This window comes from Ceratotherium simum, chromosome 17 (genome assembly GCF_057802395.1).
Source record: "Ceratotherium simum simum isolate JZ-2026a chromosome 17, ASM5780239v1, whole genome shotgun sequence".
Lineage (NCBI taxonomy): Eukaryota > Metazoa > Chordata > Mammalia > Perissodactyla > Rhinocerotidae > Ceratotherium > Ceratotherium simum.
The window spans coordinates 51,526,469-51,548,136 of record NC_141916.1 but is presented as its reverse complement, the minus strand read 5'-3'; the positions used below and the strand labels follow the sequence as shown (position 1 = coordinate 51,548,136).

Here is a 21,668-nt window from a genome sequence, read left to right as displayed (position 1 = left end):
AAATCAAAGAACTCTTCTTAGTGGAAGTAACCAAAATACATTGTTATTTACAACATTGACTGCTCTTGCAAGAAATTGTATTATGTTAGCCAGGGTTCCCACTTACTCCCCAAAACATGACAGATTTGTGGGCTCAGGTTGGAATAGACTTGGGAGAGGTGAATTTCTCTGTAAAATGAATGAGAAGAGTAAAAAATATTAGAGGAAGGATGGGGACCTGAGAAAGAGAGGGCCCAGAAATGTGGGGAACTGCATGGCTGAAGAGGGGAGAGTTGAGGCCCTCAATGGCAGAGTGGTCAAAAAGAGATTTGGGGGAAAAAATTACTAAGAGAGGCTTTTTAATTTGTTTGCACTGGAGTGTGATGTGCATTTCTTTTCCTCTATGTTATCCCTACGGTATTGGTTTTTGCTAATATTTGTGAAAGACATCAATTAGGTAAGGGAACTCTAGGCCCAACACCTAGCAGAGATCAGCTTTATTTTGGTTTTGTACTCTTCTCACTTTTCTACATTAATTATGTAAACACAGAGAGACAACCAAGATGGAAACTGCTAGAAAATTGAATATCATTCTTCTCAGGGGATATGTTGGGCAAGGCAGGGGTTAGTATGGATAGAAGCTCTCAGACCATCTATCTAAGTATGGTTTAGGGCTCCAGAGTAAAATTCCAAACATAGTGATTCAGTGGTCATGATTTATTACAAGAGTTCAGGATACCTTCAGAATGAGAGTCTCTTATCGATGTTAATCAGTCAGTCTCCCATCTCAGGTGTCATTAGAGGCAAAACTTGACTTGGCCTTTGGACAAGTGGTTTAATTTTTCTGTCTTTGATTCCTTATTGAGAGAAACAAAACCAAAAACTGGACTCCATCCCACACAGAATTGTTGTGAGTTTTGCATAGAATAATGTATGTAAAATCCCCTTTGTAAATGATAAAGAAACACACACACACACACACACACACACACTCCTTACTATTATGGTAATTGACTATTTGACCTTGTATACTAAAGATTGGGGCTATCAAAGCCTAATCTTCCAAGAGTCTTCCTCAAAGGCCAATGCCACTCTGCCTCATATAAGATGCCCCTGAACTTGAACACTTGTAATAAATTCTCTTGGTTTCCAAGCTTAGAAAGCATGTCATAAAAGAACTGAGATGGCACAGGAATGGTTTCCTCTTCTGAAAAAGTGATGAATTTATTTACATTCTTTCCTGTATCCTTCTTCCTGACATGATGTATGAGGTTCCAGAAGCCCAGTACAGCTTGGGTGGGCATTGAGTAGGAGAATCCATAGGGAAAGGAATGTGAAGAAAGCCCTAGGGTGAGGATAAAGGGATTTGGTGAAGTCAGGGATATGGGGAATTATGAATCCTGCTAGGATTACCAGGTCCTGCTGTCCCTGTTCTGCTCCTGGCTGGAGCTTGTATCTTCTGTCTCCTGCAGTCACTTGAGCAAGCTCTCTCTTAAGGGCAGCTGTCAGCAATTCTTGTGGCAAGACCTCTGGTGTAGCAATGGCGGAAGTTGAGCTGCTGTGTGGGGAACTTCTGGAGGACGTGTCTTCCTCTTTGTCCTCTTTGACTTCCACAACTCTTTGGTTTCGTCCTTCTCTATCTCTGGTATCCACTTTCTCAGCAAATCCTCCATAGGTCCAATTACTAACCACTCACTATCTCCCTTCTTCTCATTTTGTCGTAACTTCACGTTGGGCCCTGCTCACTCAGAGCTCCTTTTACTCACATTATTGGCCTTCTTTCTACCACCGGAGGCCACTCTGATACTGGCCAGTACATTTTAACTGATTAGTTTCCCCGTGCCCCAGCAATGGTCTTATATCCTCTGCCTTCAGAGTCTTCTTGGACAGTGAGTTCTGTTAACCCTTCATACGTTCTTTGTTCACCTTCATAATTGACTTTCTGATCTTTGCAACCATGGTCCTCTCTGCTACTAATCTTAGCTTCCCTCATCTTCCCTCTGGCTTACTCTCACCACTTTGTTTCTCTGTGACACTTGAAGTCTTTCTGTGACTAGATTTCATGTTCTTATTGGACCATTTTCTCCCTCTACCACTTGCTGCTTTTGTTCTTTCTCTGAAGCACATACAGATACAGGATCCTGTTCCCCAAACAGACCTCACTTTGTCTCTGGACTCTACCTCCTCGCTTGACCACACTTTCTCTCAGGATATTATCTTCTCACCACACTTAGTCCTCTCCATTGATCGCACTGCTTCATTTGCCTTTTATCTACTACCACAAATCTCTCTATCCCACCATCCTCAGACTTCATTTTATCTCTGACTCAAACTGACTCTGACTCAAATAAGGTGTGACAATTTGATGAACACTGTTCTAGAGAGTTTATTTTCAGATAACTCCTGTTGATTGATCTCTGATTTCTGAACAATCCTGTAGTTGCTTATTTCAGCTATCTCCTGCTGGCTGGTGTCTGCCAAGGAATTGTTCTATCCCTCTTGCTTGAACTATGAAGTCAAGTGAGAGCTTTGTCTCTTCATCAATCAGAGGCCTCTCCCTGGGAAGACTTTACTGGTAGGTGTGTAGATGCTTGTAGCTTTTATCTCCTCAGGACAGAAGTCCAGGTACTCCTGGATACATGTGTCAAAAAACAGTGGATTTCCAAATTTGAGAGGAGAAAGAAAATAAGGAGAGATATTTCCAAAATATCTGAGGCAAGGCTACCAAATGAATTCTTCTGAGGCCACCCTAGAATCACTTCCTAGACTCCAGCCTAGAATCACATGAACAGGAAACAATAACCCCCATGCCCTTCTGTGAACTTAACTCAAACCAGAGTTTCTGCACAGCCATCAGAAGTGTCTGAATCCCAACGCCTTTGTAGACCATTTGCAGCATAAATGAATGTGTTAGGTAGTCTTGTGTCTATCTCCTCTGCATAGCAAGTCCTTGGTTATTTTTGTCCCCTGAAGTATCTTTGTGTTTTCAAGTAGTTAGTTGAAAAATCAATCTAATAAATATTCATATATTTTTGTAAACACCACTGTGACCATAAAATAAAACAGTTATTTTGTTTTTACTGGGATGTAGTGCCAACATGCCGCAACATAAATGCTTTACTCATCAGTTTGTATACAATTTCACACTCAGCATATATAAGGTGGTTTGTCATGTAATGATATGATGCACAAAAAAACTTGTAAGGATATAATCACCATTAAGAGATGAGCATAAACATCACAAAAAAATGTTTGTCTCTGAAGCACTTACCCCTTCACATAAACTCCTTTGGTATTTATGGGATTCTCATTCGATATCAATCATTCAAGCAGACAAATACTTCGGTTTTCCCTTGGCACTCACTCAATGACCTCCATTTGTGTCAGTCTCTGGTTCTTTTGCATCTTATCTCCCCAGCCACATATCAGTATCCTACTTCTGCAATCTCTTACATAAAACTTAATACAGTAAATCATTTCTGAGTATTTATTATGTGGTAGGCATTTAAAAGACACTAGAAATATAAAAACAGATATTGGACCCTTATGGGATTTACAGTCAAATGAGGGTGGAGGACATTAATCAAATATTTACTCAAAGACCGGTATATGTAAGACCAAAAATGTGATAATTGCTGGGCAGGGGAATATAATGTTGAGATATTTGACCTCATCATGGAGCTCAAGGAAACATTCTTAGAAACTGAGCTTAGATATAGAGAATGGCAGTTAACTTGATGGAGAAGAGAGGAAAGAGAATTCTAGGTCTAGGGAACAACTTCTGCTAAGTCAATGTGGTGAAATACAGTATGAGTTTCTAAAATTAGTCTAATGTGATTGTTATGCTGAGAGTTTGGGTAAGTTCGGTGTAGGAAGAGACTGAATAAGCAAGCAACGGTTAGACCAGCTGTCACGGCCTGATTTCTAGGCCATGTAATGGAGTTCCATATTATTCTAAGGAAGATACTGAAGTGTTTTTAAAAAGGAGGGTTGTATTGTCAATATACATTTTTAAGATATCACTCAGTTTTCATGGCAGAAAATGATAGACACGGAGTAAGAGTGAAGACCTTGTTATTGTAATTATTTAATATTTTATTACTTTGTATTAATATCATTAAAGTGGTGATGGAGAGAAGAGGGCAAATTTGAAAGATATTTAGTAAAAAAGATAATAAGAGTTGATGATATGAGAAGGAGAGGAGAGCAGCCTAGAGGGGTGTGAGAGAGGGTGATGACAAGATGACAGCTGGTTTATAGACTGCATAATTTTCTTACATGGCATGCTATTTATTGAGATGTGGAGTACTGGAAGATGGTTTCTTTTGTGAGGAAAGTTAATGAATTATTTTTATATATTGTGTTTGAAGTACCTTTGAGATTTTAGATTTGATGTGTTGAATAGGCAGTACAGTATGTGGATCTGCTGCTCTGGGCTAGAAATATAAATTTGATATGTATTGTTTTGCATGTGGTAATGGAAACTTGGAGAAGGTAAGACATTAGCTAAGAATATTGTAGAGGAAAGGTATAAAGAAGATAAAGACTGAAGTTCCAAAAATACAGGCATAATGAGACTGATGATTGAATAATTGCCTTGATAATTCACGTGAAAAAATATATTCATCATATCTACTCATTTATATAACATTTTCTTTTCTCTGGCACCTTTCCCATATCTCTGAGAAATAGTACTATACTCACACCAATCATAAATGAACACACACACACTCACACACACATGCACACACACAGCCCTCTAGGAAACACACAACCCTCTGGACTTTCCTATGGTGTGAGTTCAACCTTCACCTGGTGTCTTTCAGTCAGAAAAATGGAGACTGATGTTTTGCAGAGTGGGTTACAGTTGGCAAATCCACTGATTATTGTCTTTACAATTTTGTTCAGCTGTCCTACTAAGAGACACATGGGCACATTTCATGCTCCGGGTCTGAGGTTGTTTTTCTTTTATTGAAAACCTATGGAAAGAAAGCATATGGTTATCTTTACATCAGCCATGAAAATATGCATATGTCCAGAGACTAAGGAAGACCTCAGTAAATATTTCCTAATTTTTAAATGAAAATATGATTATTAAAACAATTTAAACGATACACAACAATATAATGGGTAAAGTCATTCTTCCCACCCTCAGTTTTATTTCTCAAAACTTCTCTACAGATAGGTTAATATTTAATAAGTATTAGTTAGAGGTGTATATGAATAATGCTAAAATATCACCTCTTACTTTTTTCATTTAAAAATTGATCACTGTAAGAAATGAGCAGAAATTCATATTTTGTGAAGTAAACATGCTCTCATAAGATATTTTACACTTGCCAATTTAACTCTTAGATAAAATAAAAAGGCAGCAGTGACAAATCCTGTTTCATACAAAAATCTTCTGAGTGGATAGAGTGAGATTTCTTTTGTTTCTCAATTTTATGTGTGAAACATTTTATCTGAATATTTACCAGATTACAAGAGTCAGTCAGGAAATTTATACCTGTTCACTCAGTTCAAGCCCAACAACATCAGACAGCTCTTTCCTGTCACATAACATGGGATTAAAACCACAAAAAAAGCTAAAATACAATAAACTTACAGACTGGGATCAAAAGAGCTGTTGTCCACCCAGATCCATGAGCGGCCTCCAGGGGGAATGCTCAAGCCAATCCAATAAAAGGCTGAAGTATTTAGGTACAACCATAGGAAACTCTAAAGGAAATAGGAAATGGTACATGAAACTGACTAACTCTTACAGATACAAGAAAAGCATCTCTAGAGCACTTTCTATGTGTTGGCACTGCGCTGGAAGCTGGGAATGAACAGGTAAGACATACCTCATGCTTTCTAATAAATCTTAGTGGAGGGACAAACTACTGCATTGCAGCGTGGAGACTGCCAAGGTAGAATTGCTTACAGTAGTAGACACTCAGGGCTGTGGAGTCAGACTGCCTAATTTGAGTCCTAGCTCTACAGTTTACTACTGTCCATCATTGTACAGTTATTAAATCTTTTTACTTCTGTTTTTCCCAATCTCTAAAACTCAGATTATAATAGTACCTGTATCAAACAGCTATTATTGTTTTGTTGTTAAATAATATAATTAAACACTGCCTGGCACATAATAAATGATCATTACATACATGTTAGTGATTATTATTAAATACAAGTATGAAATAATATATAGAAGCAATAAGAAAGAAATATCTGAGCCGGTGTGGCACATATTGTTCAGAGTTTCCTGATATCTCTTTTTCTACAGTAATGTAACCCCTGAGCCAAAGTATATGGCCAGCCATAATAAAGGCTACATTTCCCAGCCTCCCTTTGGCTAGATGTGACCATGTGGCTGACCTGATTTCTGACTAATGGAATAGAATGGAAGTGATACTAAAATCCTAATCAAGCATTTAAAGGGTAATGAATCCTTCCATTCATCATTTCCTTCTTTCCTGATGGCTGGAATGTGGACATGATAGTGAACCAACCAGAAATAGGTTGACACAGACAGCACCCTACCAGTGAGAGTAGAAATCCCATAGCAGCATGGACTACTATGTTCGTGACATAATCTATTGCATATACTCTAAGACAGATTTTTTCCCTATTTTAACACTTTGAAATTGGAAACATCTAATAATCTATGGCGTGTGGTAGTTTAATTGGCAGCTTTGTTTTTGCTTTTTAATTGTGCTAACGCTTTTAAGTGTACTAATGTTACATCTTTAATCTTATATTCCATAAACACCTATCTTGTTCAAGCTACAGTAATTTTGGTTCTCTGTCACATGCAGCTGGATTCATAGCTAAACCATATAGCTGTTTGTTGGAAAATAGTCACTAGGCATACAAGAGAGAGAATAGTGTGTTTCCATTGAATTATCCTTGCACTATGATCAAAAGTCAGTTGGGGCCGGCCCTGTGGCTTGGTGGTTAAGTGCGCGCGCTGCGATGCTGGCGGCCCGGGTTTGGATCCCGGGTGCGCATCGAGGCACCACTTCTCCGTTCATCCTGAGGCCGAGTCCCACATGCAGCAACTAGAAGGATGTGCAGCTACGACACACAACTATCCACTGGGGCTTTGGGGGGGAAAAATAAAATAAAAAAAAACATTAAAAAAAAAAAAAAAAAAAAAAGAAACCAATGCTTAAAAAAAAAAAAAAAAAAAAAAAAAAAAAAAAAAAAAGTCAGTTGATTATATTTGTGTGGGTCTATCTCCAGCCTCTATTCAGTTTTGTTAATCTATATATCTCTCCTTTGCTAATACTATGCCACATTAATTAATGTAGCTTTACAGCAAGACTTAAAGTTGAGTAGTGTGAGTCTTCCATTCTTCTGTTTGCCTTGGGTTTAATTTGCTCTTTTCCTAGGTTTTTTTTTTTTAAGTAGAAGCTTAGATTATTGATTCTCTGTTATCTTCTTTTCAAATATAAGCATTCAACACTATACATTTCTCTCTAAACTCTGCTTAAGCTGAAATCTGCAAATTTTAACGTTATATTGTTATTGTCATTCAACTTATAATATTTTAAAATTTTATCTCTACTTCCTCTTTGATCCATACATTATTTACAAGTGTGTTTAATTTTCAAATATTTGGGCATTTTCCAAAAATCTTTCTGTTCCTAATTTCCAGTTTAATTTTACTATGGTCTGAGACATACTTTGTATGCTATCTGTATCTGTAAAACTTAAAATTTTTTTAGGTCCCAAAACATGGTCTGTCTTCATGAAAGTTCCATGTGCACTTGAAAAGAATGCGTATTCTGCTGTTGTTAGAGTTTTCTATAAGATCAATTAGGTCTAATTGGTTGATAGTATTGTTCGAGTCTTCTATATCTTTATTTGTTTATTTATTTTTTTTTTGTCTAGTTGTTTTCACTTACTCGGAAAGGAGTGTTGACGTCCACAACTATAATTGTGGATTTGTACGTTTCCCCTTTCAGTTCTATCCGTTTGCTTTGTTGCATACACATACATAATTGACCCTTGTTGTGGGCTTCAGGGGCCAGAGGGTGGAAGATTATGGGCTAAACTGTGTCTCTCCAAAATTCATATATTGAAGCCCTAACTCCTAGTACTTCAAAATGTGACTGTATTTGGAGACAGGGCCTTTCAAGAGGTGAGTAAGCTAAAACCTGGCTGTTAGGGTGGATCTTAATCCAATCTAATTGGTGTCTTTATAAGAAGAAGAAATTTGGACACACAGAGAGATACAGATGCACACACACACAGAGGAAAGACTGTGAAGACACAGCAAGAAGGTGGCCATTCACAAGCCAAGGAGATTGTCCTCATAAGAAACCAAACCTGCCAACCCCTTTTCTTGGACTTCTAGCCTTCAGAACTATGAGAAATAAGTTTCTTTTGCTTAAGCCATCAAGTCTGTGGTACTGTGTCATGGCACCCCTAGCAAACTCATACAACCCCTTTATCATTAATAATATTCCTCTTTGTTCTTGGGAGTGTCTTGTTCCTTCTTTTGATATACCGCATACTTGATTGTTGAAAATTGGATATCTTTACTAGGACAGTAGAGACTGAATAATTTTGTGCTTGGAAATGAACACACAGTTCCTTCTCCTAAGTCTTTAATTTGGGGTTTGAGATAATCATTAAGAGTTGAATTGGGTTTTTCATTTGTTTTTGCTATGGTTATCCTCAGTGCTCCACAGGTTTCAAATTCCTGTAATGATATCCAGTGTTTAGTGGTTTTTTTTCCCCCAGAGGAATATCTCCTTGACCTTAAGCATTTAAGTGTTCCCTTTGTACTGTGCCTCAGAGAGGATCTCTTTGCACATTCTTATTTCTCTCCTGTCCCTCTCCCAGAAGTATTCTTCTTGACTTATTTGAAACTTGTTAGCTTGGTTGTAAAAGGCAGTGGATGGAGTGGTCTTTCTTGTTCTGATTATGCCTCAGTCTTAGGCAGGCACTGAATCCCTGTGTCTTCAACGTGTGGCTTTCTCAGCTCTGCTGCTCCTATCTTGGATGTAGTTGTGGTCCCAGTGTGGATTCTTGCCTCTCCCACAGGGGTAATGTTTTTCCTGATCCTCTTTGTTACCCACAATGATGTTTCACCAGTTCTCTTGGACAGCGATGTTTGTTGCTCTTCTTTCCAACACACACATTAAGGCTTTTGTTCCATGGTGCAGATAGCAGATAGGCGAGAAGGGTCTCGGTGGAATTTCTTGCCAATTCTGTATTATTGTTGTTCCCTTCTCCCAGGTCTGCACCACAATGGACACTTTCTTATGGTTCTTTCCAATCTTTTCTTTGAGGGCCAGTGAGGTTTATAGAGAAGTAGCCTTCAAGAGATTGTAGAATTCCCCAATTTCTGCAGAACCTAGGAGCTTCACACTGTTCTGCCACCCTACACTCTGCCTTCACTCATTTTTCAATTATTCTGGCTGAACTCTTCCCCCTGATGTCTGATGTCTGATTTTTCTATCCTAAGTAAGTGAAGATGTGGCTCCTTTCTCCCACAGGTGCCTGATTCACCAGAGATTTTGGCTCCACAACCTCAACTCTCCAGTGGATTTGAAAAAAGTTGACAATTTAAAGTTAACTCAGCTATTTTTCATTGTAAAAGTGCTAGCAACATTTCTTTGAGATCTTTGTGTCATTCATGAAGTGACAGCCATAAACTTCCCTTGCTTTTTTTTTAAATATCTCTTTTTCTCTTCCTCCTGTTCTTACCCCTCCTCCTCCTCTTCCTTCTCCTCTTTCTCCTTTTTCGCCATGGGTATTCTAGATAGACTAATAATTTTTTTGTCATTTTTTTCTTTAACTTATTTGAGAGCTGGAGAACTATTTGCTAGAAAATTATTTTTTGTTTCTTGGAGTAATTATTCTTCCGTAATATATATTTTATCCGACTTTTACTTGTCCTTTTTTGAAGAGGTTTGGAAATAGAAATCCTTATGCATAAATCCTATGCCAATTCTTATTGGTCCTCGAAAGGGAACAATTATGTTTGGCCCATTCATTTGTTTAGGAGTCATTTAAAGAGGAGTAACTTAAACTAGAGGAAGAAAATTTCCATTAAAATATGTTGTCTCAGTCCACTGTTCTCTAAAATCTAGTTTATTGATTGCCCAAGAGACATATCTTTTCTGCATTTCAGCATTCTTTCCTTTGATGGTGAGCAGGAAATAGATGAAATTCTTAGTGAAGTCTTTCATTGCAGTTTCTCCATGCAATGATTTATTGTTTATTCTTTTGAAAGCATTCTTATTAAAAGCTTTTCAGTTGGCACTTGCTTCCTCTTTCTTGTCTTAAAATTGACCTCTAGGAGAAGAAAAAAAGGTCTCTTTTCGAGCCTTTTCCTGATGGCCTAGTGGTTAAAGTTTGGTGCTCTCTGCTTCAGCGGACCGGGTTCAGTTCCAGGGCATGGGACCATACCACTCGTCTGTCAGTAGCCATGCTGTGGCGGCAGCTCACATAGAAGAACCAGAAGAACTTACAGCTATACACAACTATGTACTGGGGCTTTGGGGGCAACAAATGGAAGGGAAAAAAAGGAGGAATATTGGCAACAGATGTTAGTTTAAGGTAAATCTTCCCTGGGGGAAAAAAAACACTGTTATCACCACAAAAAACAAAAAAGTAACTGTGTGAGGTGATAGATATGTTAACTAACCTTATTTAAAAAAAAAGTCTCTTTGTAGTTCTTAATCCATTCTGGATTTGGTTCATATTTGCACTGCATGTGACCGAGAGTCTTACCGTTTGACATTTGAGGTTACATTGGTTACACTGAAGATGATTTACTTCTCTTTTTGTTTTTCTTGTTGTGGATTTCTGTGAAACTCAGAAAGATTTTCTTTTCCCCTCAGAAGTTTCAACAGCTGCCCTGTTGTAAATCCCCCTGAAACGGCTATTGTTCAACCAGGATTATAAAGCACTGCTAGACATTGGCTTTTCAGCAATTGGGCTATTCACATAGCTTGTGATTCCAGCATCCTAATCCTCAGGCTGACAACTCTTTTTGATGTTGGCCAATTAATTAGAAGTTTGGTATCCAAACTTCATGTAGCAAAACTTTAATTTAAATTAAGCCAGAGTTAGTGAAATATCAGTTCTCCTCAAGGAAGAATGAAATCTTAATGAGAAGGACTCTTCTGTATTTCCTTTCTCCCAACATTATCTTTAATTTGAGCTGCCATGATATCTGACTGCAGCCTTTGTGAGCATTGCAATAAATGTGGGAGATGAGGTAAGATATTTAATGTCTTACATTTTAAAATGGAATCTGGTCAGCAGTGGGGAATCCCTTGTAGAGAGGAACTTAGATATGTAATACCAATTGAATTCCTCCTCTCCCTAGCCAAAAAGAAGCCTACAATAATCATGTAGTTCAATGATTCATTCAACTAATATTTGTGTAGTTAGGAACAGTGAGGTTTTAAAAAAATTTTTCACAGAAATTTTTAAGTTTGTAGCACAAAGAATGTATTGCAAATGTGAAGGATGCTATATCTTTATGTTTTATATCTCACCATATCAATGAAGTCTTGAATCACCATGAGATGTGAATTTTTCATGGCGCAGTCATTTTTACTTTCATTCCAAGATTTCTTATTTTCAGAAACCCAGTAACATTTTCCCTCATGTAGCTTCCAATCTTTGGAGGGGCATGATTTATGAGCAGTAGAAGAGTTAGAAGAAACTGGGAAGGAAAAGGATAAGTAATTATAAGAAATTCAAAACTGTACCCCTAAAGTTGTTTACTGATTAAAGCCCTTCAAAATTTGTTAATTGTGGTCGAAACTTTCTTTGACAAAAGTATGTGCTTTTCTCAGGGCAGATTTGAAAAAAATTAAGATTAACAGAATTGTAACCATGTGTATATTCATTCATTTTCTTCTTCCGTTCTTTCTTCATTTAATTTATTCTCTTAAAAATATATCATGTTTTCTATCAACTAGGCAATGCATCAGACACTAGGATAAAATAATGAACATCCAAGCATCAGGGAGATAGACATTTTAAAGGAAAAATAGAAATTAGAGATTTTAATTAGTGGTCTACCAATGAGCCACACATTTTGGGACTTATATATCATACTGGAGTAGTTTTCCTTGGGCAAAATTTGTGTAATAGGTGGCTCCCAAAACTCAGATAGATTGGTCCTCCCATACACAAAAGGATCTTAACATCCAAAAATATGATAGTAACAGGTCATTCTAATTTATAATATTTGCCATTAGATTTACATGATGACACAGAGGCATCCTAGATATACCAGCAATTTATTGTCCCCTCAAATAAATATTCTTTAAAAACACTCACATACATGCACACACACAATGACCTGAAGCCATTACAGAATCAACAAATGCAGGCAGACTTTGGAGGGGAGCTAGCACTTGAAATAAAGTATGGCAAGGTAAAAGTTTCCCATTTTTACAACTTTTAGCCTAAGACACCCTGTTGGTGCCTTGTAGAGCAAGGAAAATTTCGATAGACAATCTGCAGTTTTACTAGCCTGAAGAACCAGAGAACTGAGTTTGAGGCAACCACAGATGCTGAAAATGAAGAGTGAATCTCATCAAAGGGAAACATAAAGGGTGTGCACCAACTTCTGTGCATGAAATGTTTCCAAGTCCCTGGCTGATGTGTGTCAAAGCTAGATTACAGCTAAGGATAAAAAAAACTAAACTGAGATTTGAGCTGCTGCCTAAAAGATAGAAATTTAAATTTGAGTCCAACTGTACCAAGTGCTTGCTAAAACAAGAAAATCAGCACTCTCTGAAGAAATATATCAGAATCCAAAGACTTCTCAACATAATCTTCACGATGTTCAGGGCACAGTTTTCAATCACCAGACATAAGAAAAACCAGGGAAATATGACCAATTTTTAAGAGAAAGGGAATTAATGCAGCCCAACAGGAAAATAATGCAGATGTTAAGATTATCAGACAAGTCTTTTAAAGTAGCCACTATAACCATGCTCAAGGATATGAAAGAAAATGTGCTTGCAATTACTGAAAAGATAGGATGCTTCAGCTAGGAAGTAGAGAGTATGAAAAAAGAACTGAATTAAATTTAGAATTGAGAAACACAATACAATATATAATAGAAAAAAAATTCATTGGATAGGCTATTCAGATAGGCTTTCATATTGAAATAGTCCAATATGAAACCCAGAAAAAAAAGTTGGAAAAAATGTACAGAGCCTCAAAGATTTGCAAGACAAAATAAAAATATCTAACACACATGTAATTGAAGTCTTAGAATCAGAGAAGAGAGAAGATAAGGCAAAAAAGAAACAAAAAAGAAAAACAAAAAGGATAATGGCTAAAATTTCCCCAAATTGTTTAAATTCATAAATTTATACTTTCAGGAAGCTCAAAAAACCCTATGTAAGATAAATATAAAGAAAATAATATGTAAAAAAGAAATAGTTAAACAGCTTAAAACCAAAGATAGAAAAATCTTGAAAGCAGAGAAAGATTACTTGCAGAGAAACAATTATTCAAAAACCCTTCACTCTCGTCATGAACCATAGGGTCAGAATATAGTGGAAAATATCTGCAAATTATTGAAGGAAAAAAAATAACTGTCAACAAAATATTCTGTATGTAGTGAAAATATGATTCTAAAATCATGGCAAATTTAAGACACTTTCAGATAAAAGAAAACTAAAAGAATCCATTGCCAGCAGATAGTCACTACAACAAATGTTAGAAGAGATTCTTTAGGCTGATGGAAAATGTTTCTAAATGGAAACTTGATTATTTAAGGAAGAAGAACATCAGAAATGGTAAATATCTGGGTAAACATAATGGTATAAGGTAAACAACATATTTTCAAAAGATATTTGTTCTTGCTTTCAGTATTGAGTTCACACTCTTGCCTAGCGTGTTAAGTCCTTCCTTAGATGGATATAATATCTCTAATTCAAACTATTTCCAGGTAATAATTCCAAATACTTGCTATAACTATTGCTAAAGACACAGCAACAATGCAACTGGGACTTTTTAGAACATATTTAATAAAAACTGCTATATTTTCACTTCTATATCTCTGATAGCAGATACTTTGAAGCAGGGCTTCCCAACTATTATTATGTCGTGGAATACAAAAATATATTTCTAAAGTATAGAAAAATAAATAAATAATAGTCTATTTAGTCTACTAGTTAACCACCTGGGTCTTTTTAACTCAGGAACCTTCAGGCATACAAATATGTTAGGGCACACTATTGGGAAATCTCTTCTTTGAAGATGGTTTCACTCCAAGATAATTAGAACCTAAAAGAATCAGATAAAAAATATTGCTTAGCTTGTAAGAAATAAGGGGAAATTGCTAAAGGCAAGCATTTAGCTAGAAGTGGAATGGGGAAGTGATTGGGTAACTGAGTTCAAGAGGTAAGACTGCCTTCCAGGCTGATGATTTATAGCAGTGCTAGGATCCTAAGACCAAGCCTTGGATTCACTGACGAAGTGAGTCTGTGAGACTCTTTCATTACTCCAGGGTCTTCAAAAGATTCTCAAGTCACCCAAATCATTAACTCCCCACTGCCTCCTTGCAGATAAAAATGCAAATAATCTTTGCAAGAAAGCATCTTTAATGTTTCTCTTAGAAATCCCGTTGACTGAGATGAATCAAATTTTTAAAAAATCAAATATTTTAAAAAACAAGCCAACATATCAGCAGGAAATACAAGAAGTAGATTTGGTCACCGAGGACTTTAGATATTTAAATAATCATATTTATCATAAACCATAATGTTTAAATTGTTTTAAGAAATAAAAAATGATCATATAGCAGGAGACTATCAAAAGCTAACAGGTCGGTTTGAAAATAAGTCCTCAGGATTGAAAACTATAATCATTAAACTAGACTCAGTAAATGATCCAGCAGCTTAGAAAGGGGAAAATAGAGAATTTGTGAACAGCGAGACATATCTGAAAACATTGCTAAGAATTCAGCACAAAAATGATGACAACAATGAGGACAAAATGAGAGGTTACATGAAATAGAAGATAGAAAGCAAAGGCCTATTGCGTCTAATTTAAGTCCTAGACAGAAAATAGAGAAGGTAGACAAAGAATTAGGAATGATGGCTGAATAGATCTATTAAATTTTATTTTATATATTTTAAGTTTATTTAATTTTTTTATTAAGATCAAACAAACTTAGTGTTGGTATCCTTTCATGATGAATTGGAACTAAGACTCTAGGAGAGGTGACCTATACATCTGTAACAGCAGCATGAGGATTAGAAAACAAGTTTGACAGATTTTGAAACTAGAGCTTTATTTAATACCATTATTACCACTTGCATCATAGGTACAAGAAGTACAATAAAGTGCTTTTGCTTTGTGAATAATGTCCCACAAAGTTTGCCCTCATAGTCACACTAATTAAAAAAAAAATTAATGTATGTTGTACCAGATAGTTTTTAGAATGTGGTCGAAGTGGCTCAGAAACATCAAAATCCAATTTAAAGTTTTAATGGATTCCCAAAATTTGAACGTACTTTATAATATGGACTGGTAAGTGTTTCCAATAGAATTATATCTGGATGTTCAAAAGAAGAAGGGTATATAGTTTTTCAACATAGAATTAAAATTTAAATTAAAAAATTATAAAGAAAACAGCTAGGAAAAAAAATAAAATAGAAAGGCCAAATAATTGAGTCTTTTTTGACTTTTAAAAGTATGCAAATACATTCATATGAGACAGCAAGAGAAAAACTAACATAAGATTACCATTTACAATTTTTTTGCATGTAATAACATTAAAAAGTTGACAAAAAACTATGTAGTATGATGCTGAATTTTAAGAATAAAAATATTTTGACCACATTTTGCACCTGCAGATGACCCAGTAAAAATAAAAAAAGAACCAAATGCAATTATTTCAATGAAATACCTTTAAATTAATTCAAACCTCATTATATAAGCTCATTTTGCTCATTTGCCTTGGGTCTTCAAATATTTTTGTCATGGAATGTAGCGGGTCCATGAAGAACAATGAGCTAAACCATCTCTCTGTGGGGGTAGAGGAATCTCTCCTCTATTCAGATATATTCAATTAAAATGAATGCTACTTCTATGCTTGATTTCTCAGCAATTAGGCAATATAAAATAATGTTACCTATTGAGGTGATTGTTCCAGATTTATTTTTCCCAGTACAGTATTTCTCTTTTGATTCATTATCCACCTTATTATGTCTTGCAGATTTGAGTTGGATAACTAGTGAAAGAAGAAATAGATTTTATTAATTAAATGCAAAGCACAAAGGCATTGGGTTCTAGTGACTCTGTGAAGTTCATTAATGTGGAAATTCCGTAGTAAGATAAATGATTAAAAATTTAACAGGAAAAACATTATTTTTTCCAAGATTTGGACTTTCCTTTGCACTCTTATTAATCTCATTAATGTTAACTTTAGGAGAATTGGAAAAACATGACCTGGGACCAGAGGGATACCCACTTGATTTTTTTTCCTGGAGCTTTTGTATTTATTTTAATAAATACAAAATAACCAGCTCTAGATATAAGCCTCATTTGGATAGTTTGTGTTTCGCAAGTTCCTGTTAATTATATCAAGTGTCACCTGATTCCTGGAAAGGGTTTCATGTGTTTTGGTTTTGGTTCCTGATTCTGTTCTTTTTGAGATTCTGCATGTAAATGCTGCATATAGGAGGGTAGTATGAGCCCAGAGTACTTTTCTATATTGAAGCACATATCTGTCTTTCTGATGGCCATTTAACTGAAATTATCTTTGGTAGTTTATAATCTCACAATAGTGTGTTAGGCAATTAAATCTTTACAATCTAGTTTAGTAACAAATTTATTTTAGTAACAGACAAATGTTTTACTAAAACTACTATTTTAGTAACAAACAAATCCATTACTTATGACCACAGTATATGAGTATAATTTTTAAATGCTTGATTGAATTGATTGATTTTAGACAAATTTACCACCTATGGATACAAGATGGATGATGCCCAAGAGTAGTCAGTATGAATAAGCTTACAGAGAAATATGCTTCATAATTTAATTTGTTTTCATCTGAATATGGTTTTGGAGAAGCTCGTGTGTACCCACCATCAAACTGCACTGGGAAACTCATTGTGTGATCTTGATTGTAAAATATAAATCTAATTTGACATCTCTTTTCTTTATCAATGAAATGAATCCGTAATATATATAATATCACATGCTGATGTTCTATGGAAAAATCTCTAAATGTAATTGTGTATCAAATTTCACACTTTTTATGAAGTTGTGTTGTATTGTTCAGAAACCACCTGAACAGTGAACACAATTACAACACGTCATGAGAGAATAATACTTAGAGATAATGAATAGTATTGATAACTACTTACCAAAAATGCTCAGCACAATTGTTATCACAAGGAGGATGATAATCATTGCACACTCAACTTTCAGGAAAATTCCATGGTGGTGAGAATCTATAAAATTGGATAAATTTCACTAGTAATCCCAGTAGATAATTTCTTAGGTAGTGAGAGGTAGCAGGGGGGCTGAATAAACTTTCTCAGTTATCATGCTCCTGATTACTTTCCACTGAAATATGTAGATCCAGCTTCCTTTCACGCACGCGTACGCGTGCGCACACACACACACACAGAATGTATTTGGTTCTCTGGTTGGTGAAAAGGGGAACATATAAAACTGTGAATGGATATGAATTTTTCCTTGTGGGCTCATGATACATACTCCCTAAGTTTATATATAAAACTGTGGAACCCTCAAGATTCTCTAATTAGCTTATCGACACCACCAACTTATTTGGATTGATCCATTCTTTTATGGCCCTTCCCTTATATAATGCAACTATTTTCTGTGATACATGATTGTAATTTCATAAAATCATACAATTTAAAGTAAAAATAATTTTAGGAATTATGGTGTCCAACATCCACAGGTTAAAATGGGTATATTCAAGTCCACAATCACACAGTGACTTGATAGCAGAGCTGAGATCAGACCTCAGGTCTCTTAACTGCAAATCCGTGCTGTGTTCACTATCCACGCTATCTCTTGCTTTTGGAGTACTCAAAAGATAAATAAATCATAAGAAGAACTGCATTTTTAGCTTTGGGCTCACAGTTAAAAACAAGTCTTTAATCCAAAATAATTACAGTATACCAATTCCACTAGATACGTGATGTATACACACATCAAACAATATACTGACAAAGTACTAAAATAACCGATGTTGAGACAACCAATTACAAAATCAAGTGTCAAGACTGATTAACCCAAATGTTTATTTAGTGGAATACTATTATAGAGTGTTTTATTGTATGTTCAAATTATTATTGCTGGTAAGTAAAATATCTTTAGACAGAATTTATTAATTATCAAAACATTAAAAGAAGTCCATAAATTTTCTTTTATCAGGCAAAACAATGCAAATTGTGCCAGTCAAGGCAATCACAAGAAAGTGATGATATCCTTACACATGTCTCTAATATGAAGAATTGTGATGACAGACCTAAAAACTTACAGAATAAAACTTTAGATTTCATGAAAGGACTGATATAAGGGATACTAGGTCATTCTTTTAGGCCTCTGAAGTAAGATTTAAGAAAAGCATGAATTTCTGAATCTTTGCCTGGGATATTGTCAGTGGAATCACACGTTTTCACTGATACTCTGCTCAATTTCATAGTGACAGCCTGCTTTGTTTTATATCTTGGAGAACCAATGAACCTATAATATTTATTGAGTGTCTAATAAGATCCATTTATTTATTCATCCACTTATCAAGCATCTACTGATTGCCTGCTGTGTACTTAGTACTGTGTGAGGTGCTGGAAATACGAAGATTAAGAGATTAGGGGGAGGGTTTCAATGCATACAAGGCTCTGAAATAGTAAGGGATATGGTAATTTTCAGGAGCAAAGAGCAAACCAACAACTAGAGCAAAATAAGTGAAGCGTAGGAAATTAGAAGAGAAAAGCCAAGGACAATTGTGTAGGTCTCTATAGGACACAACACACCAATGTATCAAATAGTTCTTTCCCTCTACAATGATATGACACATGAGAACAGAAGTTGCATTTATTCAGCAATAGAGATATGCAGTGAGAGAGTAATAAGATTTTTGACTTCTGGTCATAAGCATGATTATAGGTAGATAATTTAATTTTTATATATTTATATTTCTTCATTTTTAACTTCAGAAGATTGGACTAGATAGTATTAAAGATGTTGTTCCCAAATCTCTAAACCAGGAAAGGAATAATGTTCTTTCCATAAAGAGAAAGATAACAAACCTTGGAATGCAGAATCAAAAATATAGATTTTGTTGCTTGAACTGAGTTAAAATAACCTTTAGAAAATTGGATCAGGGGCCGGCCCCGTGGCTTAGCGGTTAAGTGCCAGCGCACGGCTGCTGGCGGCCTGGGTTTTGTCCTGGGCGCGCACCGACGCACCGCTTCTCCGGCCATGCTGAGGCCGTGTCCCACATACAGCAACTAGAAGGATGTGCAGCTATGACATACAACTATCTACTGGGGCTTTGGGGGAATAAATAAATTAAAAAAAAAAAAATTATAAAAAAAAAAATAAAGAAAATTGGATCAATTGTGTGAGATTTTTTGGGAATGGAGGAATAAGAATGAAGTTCTCGTGCATGTTATTTTTCAAAATCAGTTCCATAATGTCATATAAAACGAAAGTTCCCAGTCTAGGGAGAAAAGAAAACAAATATGCCTCTACTGGACAAGTTAGAGAAGTAATGTTTAAAACAAACAGGAAACAATATGCTCTTGGAACCAGAGAAAACCACACATCAGATTTACTTGATAAATGCAAACTTAAAAATATAAAATAAGAAATGTATTCTTTGGAAATAGAGAAAAGCAATACATCAGATTCTTTCCACAAGGGCAAGTGCAATGAGGAGACTAGATTATTTAAGCATTTTATATAAACTTTATAATATAAAAAAATTTTACTCTAGAGGAGAGAATGGAAATGCAACACGGAAGTTTCCCTAATGCTTCAGAGAATAGAAAATACGCTGGATTTGAAAATTTATTATTTCTGAAGAGGTTTGTGATTAAGATACAATGTATCTTTAGCTATATGTCTATTTCTTCAATTCCAAAAATATTCCACTACTCAGACAGTCATTAATCATAAACTTCATGAAATAAAATACTAACATTTCATGTCTCCTTAGTTTAGCTTAACATTTTTGTCCTATCAATATATGCAAATTCCAAAGGCATAAATAACAGTGTGAATAATTGCCTGAGAAATTTTCCTTAGTGTAAATAGATTTATCATATAACATTAAAAGGACAGATTTGATTGTGGGTGAGTAAAGCTGTAGAGCAAAAAGGGGTCATGAGTATAGATGTCACTGTGTGAGTATAAACATTCACCCCAAGAAATACAAAGGACAGAGAGGCTATGAAAACCAAAAGCAAAGTTCTATGTATTAAGACTAAAGTTACAATTAACTTTATGAACATGTTGTTTTATTAAAACATTCACTCTTATTCTTGCATTCACTAAATTCTGCTTTGAATCCAATCTCCTATTTCCCATACAAACTTAGAGGACAGAAATAAAAGAGATTAAAAGTCAAATCTTAATTTTAAAAGTAGTCCTAAATCCAACTTACCAGATCTCTGCAGTGGAGATTTAACAGTTTTGATGTCAGCATAGACTATATCTCCAGCCATTGCATGTGTTAAAAAGAGAGAGAAGACCGCAAATGATGTTCTGCTAAAGGGAGTCCTATATTTCTGCAAACAAACTTCTGGTAACTTGAGTAAATTGAGATGGACAATTTCCTTCCACTCACCCAAGTTTGGTGGGTTTCCTCTACAAATAAAAGACAAAAGCAATGTGTTCAGTCTTATCAATTGGGTAATAGATTTTTGAACATGCATGATATGGAAGAAAACTGCTATCCTTACAGTAGTGTCTTGTCCTTCAGTTAGTTTTCTGCCTATGTTTGGAATAATTTTAACTTTTAGTACCACAGAATATCTCTCACCACTTTCTTCTGTAAACCACTTCCTCTTTTAGTTTAGACATATATTCTCTGGCAGACACTCTGTGACCATCCAGCATTTTCTCCAAAGTGGAATAGTAATTTGGGAGGGGGGACAAGGAAAAAGAAGGATTTTATTATGGATGTAATAGAAAGAATTGATAGAATCCTCATCTTGAAATGCATTGTATTTATTTAGATAATACTTAAAAATTTTCCTTAAAGCCATTTCTTCTCTCGTACACTTTATAATACTAACATCAAACCAAGGTGAAGCATGGATCATGCAGAGGACTTCCAGAATGAAAAATTATATTTAAGAGGCAGAAATAACACTCACCTCAAAATAATTCAATGTTAGGTCATAAAAGAAAATAAATCTAATTTTTAAATGAAGTTCATAGAAATTTCCCCTTGAATCTTGAATGCAATATACTTAGTATAGATTTTTATCTACTGTTTATTCTAAAACTCCACTAAAATTATATTAAAGGAATAAAAATTGAAAGCCTAAAACAAGAAGAAAAATGGAGTGAGTTCCAACAGATGATGAAAAAATTCAACAAATTCCTGAAATATGGAGAGTAGATGGATATGTCATAACCTATGAAACCAAGCAGAGAAAAGTGAAGCCTAGAATATGTGAAGGGAGATCACTGAGGAGGGAGCCCAGCTCTTTGTG

At 35.4% G+C, this 21,668-nt stretch overlaps 2 protein-coding genes across 3 annotated transcripts in view; both read right to left on the bottom strand.

Annotated features, from left to right (window-relative positions):
* LOC147914821 (uncharacterized) overlaps positions 1-2,223 on the bottom strand; it is a 28,901-nt gene extending 26,678 nt beyond the window's left edge. Inside the window, 2 exon segments of the mRNA XM_087441923.1 lie at positions 1,393-1,646; positions 2,205-2,223. Coding sequence (XP_087298049.1) covers positions 1,393-1,646; positions 2,205-2,223 — 273 coding nt within the window.
* On the bottom strand, positions 682-20,985 carry CLECL1 (C-type lectin like 1). 2 transcript variants are annotated; one of them, XM_087442774.1, is made up of 7 exons: positions 20,910-20,985; positions 20,612-20,814; positions 17,334-17,420; positions 16,094-16,192; positions 11,484-11,653; positions 5,585-5,697; positions 682-4,958 (listed from the first exon to the last, which is right to left on the bottom strand). In XM_087442774.1, exons 2-7 carry the CDS (start codon positions 20,670-20,672, stop codon positions 4,841-4,843), a joined length of 648 nt encoding a protein of 215 aa, XP_087298900.1. In that variant the 5' UTR covers positions 20,673-20,814; positions 20,910-20,985; the 3' UTR covers positions 682-4,840. The 2 variants fall into 2 exon arrangements, with proteins under 2 accessions (XP_087298900.1, XP_004438876.2); XM_004438819.3 differs by lacking the exon at positions 20,910-20,985 and having other exon boundaries at positions 20,612-20,882.
* Positions 20,986-21,668: the final 683 nt, after the last annotated feature.

What these genes read in the sequence shown, in the direction of transcription:
- CLECL1 (XM_004438819.3), bottom strand. Translation starts at nt 20,882, where the DNA reads ATGCATGTTCAAAAATCTATTACCCAATTGATAAGACTGAACACATTG. An exon ending in ATCTCCACTGCAGAGATCTG is followed by an intron (nt 17,421 to 20,611) that starts GTAAGTTGGATT and finishes CCAATTTTATAG; the next exon opens with ATTCTCACCACCATGGAATT. An exon ending in AATTGTGCTGAGCATTTTTG is followed by an intron (nt 16,193 to 17,333) that starts GTAAGTAGTTAT and finishes TTCTTTCACTAG; the next exon opens with TTATCCAACTCAAATCTGCA.